Raw genomic sequence first — 5,996 nt, 5'->3', positions numbered from 1 at the left:
GATCTAAGATTCGCTGCTTTACAGGAGTCCTAATTGCCTTTTAAATTGGAGACTTGTCCACCAAGTCTCTTAATCTTAGTCTAACCCTACACTCATTCTCTATATAAAGTGATCTACCCATCAGCCTAGAACTACATTTTTGACTTGATTCTCTACAACACAGATATACGTAGGCATCTTGCAAGGACAGACAGTCCACAACGCGAGAACAACCATTAAATCTCGAAACTCATAAACCCTACCATTAAATACTAAAAGAAACCCTAATTTTCATTCCACAATGCGCCATCCGTGGGACGCTAACAACAACCATGATAAGCACACGGAGCAGAACCAACAATGGAACTGGCGATCCAATCCCTACGAGGACACTCTCGTCCTCCATTGAGATCCCAGCTCACCCAATCTATGCCAGTCTTGGTAGATGAATTCCTGCGGTGACAACTGATTCCCAGACTCAAGGGACGAATCCCCCCAATTCAAGATCCACCTTTAGGGACGAATCCCCCAACTCTTTCAGGGATGAATCCTCTACTTCAACAACTGCAGACGCTGATAAATTCTAAACCCGTCAGGTATGAGTTCTCAACAGTCATGATTTCAGGAACCACCAATCCACCTTAGGGGATGCCTATATACCCTGAAATCGGAGGGGGTGGGTTATCGCATCAAGGAGAAAGACATGTGAGGACGCCCCCATGTCCATGGCTTGGCCTCCATCCCTGAAAATCGAGACTTCTATGGACCTTACTCTAATGGATATTCCAATTCGTCGGAGGAGGAGACCGCTCCAAGGAGGAGACATGCTAACAAGAATCCTATGTCGAGAGGCTATCAACAGCCTCGTGTCACCCAAGGGATGATTCCCCAAGATATACAGGAGAGGGGCAGGGCTGATGAGGCTGGGATCCAAAGGACGAAGCATGATATGTAGATGCATCAACCTCCAAGGCCCTCTACGGTGGCAAGACCAAGGGACTTCCCCCCTGTCATAGACTTGGAAGGTCCCACACCAAGATAGAGGGTTGTCACTCCAATGGTCGATCCAACAGATTTAATGCCCCTAGGAGATCCTGATAATCCTAACCCCATATTTACTGAAGATATTACGAATGCCAGCATCCCAAGGAAGTTCAAGATGTCCACCATCAAGACGTATGATGATATTGGCGACTCGGAGAATCATGTGAGGTCATTCTCCAATGCCCTGTTGATGTAGCCTGTGAACGACGCTATTAAGTGTCGAGCCTTCCCTCAAACTTTGTCGGGTATGGCTCAAAGATGGTATAACCATCTACCCCCAGCTCGATTGGATCCTTCAGAGATTTGAGCCAGGCCATCATCAAGCAATTCATCAGTGGCAGAGTGCACGAGAAGAGTTCGGCTTCTCTTATGTGCCTTATGTAAGGAGCAAATGAGTCCCTTATAGACTACCTGAACCGGTTTACGAAGGAGACCCTGAAGATCTCGTACCTTGATGATAAAGTAGCCATGATAGCCCTACAGCAAGGTACAAGGGATGATTTTTAAGATATCCCTATCTAAGCGCCCCCTGAAAGCATGTTGCAGTTCCAGGATAGGGCCGGAAAGTATATCAAGGTAGAGAAAAGTATGAAGAAGGCGGTGGTAAATAATGAACCCATCGGCAACAAGAAGCGATAGACTGATCAAGAGTACGATGACAAGAATAAGTATCCATGAACTGGAAAGAACTCACACTTCACTCCTAAGAAGAACCAACCACCAAGATTCACCGAGTATGCAAGGTTAAACACCTTAAGAAGCCAAATACTTTTGGAAATTAAGAAGGATAAAGAGTTCGGATGGCGAAGCCACTAAGGAGAGAGCCCGAGAAAAGAGACAAGAACCAATATTGTAGGTTTCATGGAGATGTGGGTCATGACCTTGACGATTGCAGACAACTCAAGGACGAGATCAAGTATCTCATCCGAACAGAAAAGTTTGGGCGGTTCACCAAAGGTGAAGAGGCTGAAGGCCTCAATAGAGATAATAATCAAAGAGATAACGATAGAAGGGGCAATGACCGAGACCGCAACCCACAACCCCAAGGGCTATTAATCAGTATGATCACAGGAGGGCCAACAACCGCTGGGACAATAAAGAACTCTCGAAAGGCCTATGCAAGAGAGGTGATGAGTATAGTCGGAGACATACCCAAGCGTTCTAAGATGAAGATGACACTCGAATTTGGCGACCCCGGCCTTGAGGGTTTGAAATTTCCTCAAGATGATCCCCTGGTTATCATACCGATAATTGTAAATTGTCCTGTCAAGAGGGTCCTAGTCGATAATGGAGCTTTCGTGGATAGTCTGTTCCACGATTCGTTTCTGAGGATGGGGTACAATGACTCCCAATTTGACACACCCATCTACAAGTTCAACGGAGTGGAATGCCAATTCGAAGGAGTGATACAACTTCCCATGACTATTGGGGAAGAGCCAAGTGAGGCCACGCAAATGTTAAACTTTCAGGTTGTGAAGGTAACCTCTACTTACGACGCTATCCATGGAAGAATAGGAATTCACTCGTTCAAGGCCGTGCCCTTAACCTACCACACGGTGCTTAAGTTCCTAACCAAAAACGGTGTCAGAGAGAAATTAGAAGATCATAAGATGGCCCAAAGTTACTATGTCGCGGCACTTAGGCCCGATGGAATCGGGGGGGGGGGGTAGGTCCTCCCCATAGAAGACATGGATGTTCGAGAGAATGAAGAATTTCAAAGAAATCAGGCTGAGGACTTGGTCCCGATCCCCTTAGACACTTTAGACCCGAATAAGATCACGTATATTGGAGCATCTTTGGACAAGCCCCTGAAGGGCCGACTGACTTAGTTCTTATAAGAGAATAATGATGTATTTTCTTGGACAGCAGCTGACATGCCTTGTATTGACCCTGACCTTATAACCCACAAGTTGAATGTCCACCCAACTCGAAAGGCTGTCAAACAGAATAAGAGAACTTACGCCCCTAATAGGCTGGAAACCATTAAGCAAGAAGGCAATAAGCTCCTGAAAGCTCATTTTATTGAGGTAGTGCAATTCTCCAAGTGGTAGGATAACCCTATGATGGTCATCGACTTTACTGATCTAAATGATGCATGTTATAAGGACTGATACCCCCTACCAAAGATTGACAACTTGATCGATGCTACTGTCGGGAACGAGATGTTGAGCTTCATTGATGGCTTCAGTGGTTACAATCAGATTAAAATACACAAGACGACACTCAAAAGGTATATTTCGTAACCGACTTTGTATATTTTCTATCTTGTTATGACTTTTGGACTTAAGAATGTAGGAGCCACATATCAAAGATTGGTGAATAAGATATTTGCCCATCTAATTGAAAAGACCATGGAGGTATATATTGAAGACATGTTAATCAAAATCCTAGTAAAAAACGACCATATTGATCACCTTAAAGAGGCATTAGAAGTGCTGAGGAACCATAAGATGATGTTAAACCCTGCCAAATGTGCCTTTGACGTTGGATTTGGAAATTGTTTGAATCACATGGTCTCAAAGAGAGGAATCGAGACCAACCCCGACAAGATCAAGGCCATCCTAGACATGGAGCCACCACACTCCATAAAGGACGTTCAAAAGCTAACTGGGAGGATTGCAGCTTTAGGAATGTTTATCTCCAAGTTAGGGGATAAATGCTTACATTTTTCAAAACCCTGAAGAATGTGAAGAACTTTGAGTGGATAATTGAGAGCTAAGAGGCCTTTGAGGAACTAAATAAATACATGGTTGAAGCCCCATTATTAGAAAAACCAAGTTCGAAGGACATCATTTACTTGTATCTCTCCATATACGAGCAAGTAGTGAGTGCCGTCCTGGTAAAGAAAGAGCAAAAGGTTCAAAAACCTATCTACTATGTAAGCAAGGTGCTCCATGGAGCTGGGCTGAACTACTCCATCAATGAGAAGTTTGCACTTGCTCTGATAACAGCCCCGAGGAAGTTGCGACCATACTTCCAGGCCCACAAGATCGAAGTCCTAACGGACCAACCTTTGAGGAACATACTTTACAATCCGATATCTGATGAAAGGCTCATAAGTGGGAAATTGAGTTAGGAGAATTTGAAATTAAGTATAAGCCTCGAACAACCATCAATGCTCATACATTAGAAGACTTCTTGGCCGAATGCACCGTTAATGATCAATAAGTCGGTGGTAAAAGATGGTAACCCCGGAAGGAGAAGAGAAAGAAAAAGATGAGATTTGACTCTGAAGGAGTATTGGGTTCTCCATTTTTATGGAGCTCCCAAAACAAAATCTAGTGGTGCATGCCTAGTCTTGCAAAACCCTGAAGGGTTCATGATCGAGCAAGCTTTGAAATTGGACATCCCGACTATGAACAATGAAGAAGAATATGGAGTTTTGATAGTTGGCCTAGGCTTGGCTAGAGCCGTGATGGACAATAATCTTAAAATCAGTGGAGACTTAAGGCTTGTTGTTCCGTAAGTTAATGGAGAGTTTGAGGCCAAAGATGACACAATGGCCAAGTACCCGAGAGCCGTGATGGGAAAGCTGACTCAATTTAATGAATGATACGCGGAACATGTTCCGAGAGAGGAGAACACCACAGTCGATGCCCTATCTAAGTTTTCCTCGTCAGAAATCGAGAACTACCTGAGAAGTATCTTCTTTCAAGTCCCGAGGACCCCTACCATACATGTCATAAACTTGATAGCACTAATCGGTATAGAGAGTTGTTGGATTGATCCAATCAAGACTCATTTTGAGACAAGAAAGCTTCACGACGATGCCCAAGAGGCACGCAAGCTGTCAGTGAGAGCACTGCGATATTCTTTAATCGAAGCCCTTCTGTATAAAAGATCATTCGTCATTTCATACTTGAAGTGCTTAAGACCTTTTGAAGCAGATGAGACGCTTAAGGAAGCCCATGAAGGGATTTGTGGACAACATTTGGGGGGCAGAACCCTTGCTCACATGATAACTTGATTGGAATTTTACTGAAAAAAATGTTAGCCGATGCCAAGGCTTATATTAAGAAATATAACAGATGTCAGAGGCACACTCCTATAACACGATAGCCCCAGAGAGGCTTACATCTATCAACACACCCATCCTTTTTGTGATGTGGGGAACATATATACTTGGTTCATTTTCAATAGCATCAAGACAGAGGAAGTTCATCGTGGTAGCCATAAACTACTTCATGAAGTGGGTTGAGGCTAAGACACTATCCAAGATAACCACCCAACAGATCTCCCAATTTTTATGGGAGAACGGGATATGCAGGTTTTGAATCCCACACATCCTTGTCATGGATAATGGGTTACAATTTGATAATGTAGAGTTCAAGGAGTACTGTAATGATAACAACATAGAGCTTCACTTCACCTCCGTTGTCCATCCACAGCAAACAAACAATCAGTAATCGCTAATCAGATTATCCTTGATGGACTTAAAAAGAGGGTCGAACGGTTGAGGAACATATGGGTGGATGAGTTATCGCTTATACTATGGGCATATCGTACCACTTGAAAAGTTAATATGAAGTCACCTCACTTATGTTGGCTTATGGAGCCGAGGAAGTGGTTCCCTTAGAAATCACTCATGGATTGCCAAGAGTTGAAGCTTACGAGTCTGAGACCAATGAAGAAGGTACAAGGCTTGCCCTCAATCTCATCGATGAGGTTAGGGACGAAGCTAATGCCAGTAATGCAGAACATCAACGAAGAGCCTTCATATATTATAATAGAATGGTTAAAAAAAGGTTATTTCAGCAAGGAGACTTGGTATTAAGAAAGATTGAGGCATTAGGAGTCCGAGAAAAAGGAAAGCTAGCCCCTAACTGGGAAGGACCTTACAAGGTCAAGAAGAAATTATGATGATGATCCTACAAGTTAGAGACCCTGAGCGATGACGAAGTGCCTCGCACTTCGCACGCTTCAAACCTAAAGGTTTATTATGTTTAGAACATTTAGAACATGTTCCTAGTACT

The 5,996-nt window shown here is 43.6% G+C and overlaps 1 protein-coding gene across 1 annotated transcript; it reads left to right on the top strand.

Moving 5' to 3' along the window:
* Positions 1-1,823: 1,823 nt before the first annotated feature.
* LOC141724769 (uncharacterized) lies at positions 1,824-2,693 on the top strand. The gene has a single exon (XM_074527031.1). The coding sequence runs from the start codon at positions 1,824-1,826 to the stop codon at positions 2,691-2,693; it is 870 nt and encodes a 289-aa protein (XP_074383132.1).
* Positions 2,694-5,996: the final 3,303 nt, after the last annotated feature.

Source organism: Apium graveolens, chromosome 1, assembly GCF_009905375.1.
Source record: "Apium graveolens cultivar Ventura chromosome 1, ASM990537v1, whole genome shotgun sequence".
Taxonomy (NCBI): domain Eukaryota; kingdom Viridiplantae; phylum Streptophyta; class Magnoliopsida; order Apiales; family Apiaceae; genus Apium; species Apium graveolens.
Note: the sequence above shows the minus strand (reverse complement) of the source record. Positions and strands in the feature narration are given on the sequence as shown.

Coding starts and splice junctions, on each gene's coding strand:
- LOC141724769 (XM_074527031.1), top strand. CDS start 1,824: ATGGCGAAGCCACTAAGGAGAGAGCCCGAGAAAAGAGACAAGAACCAA.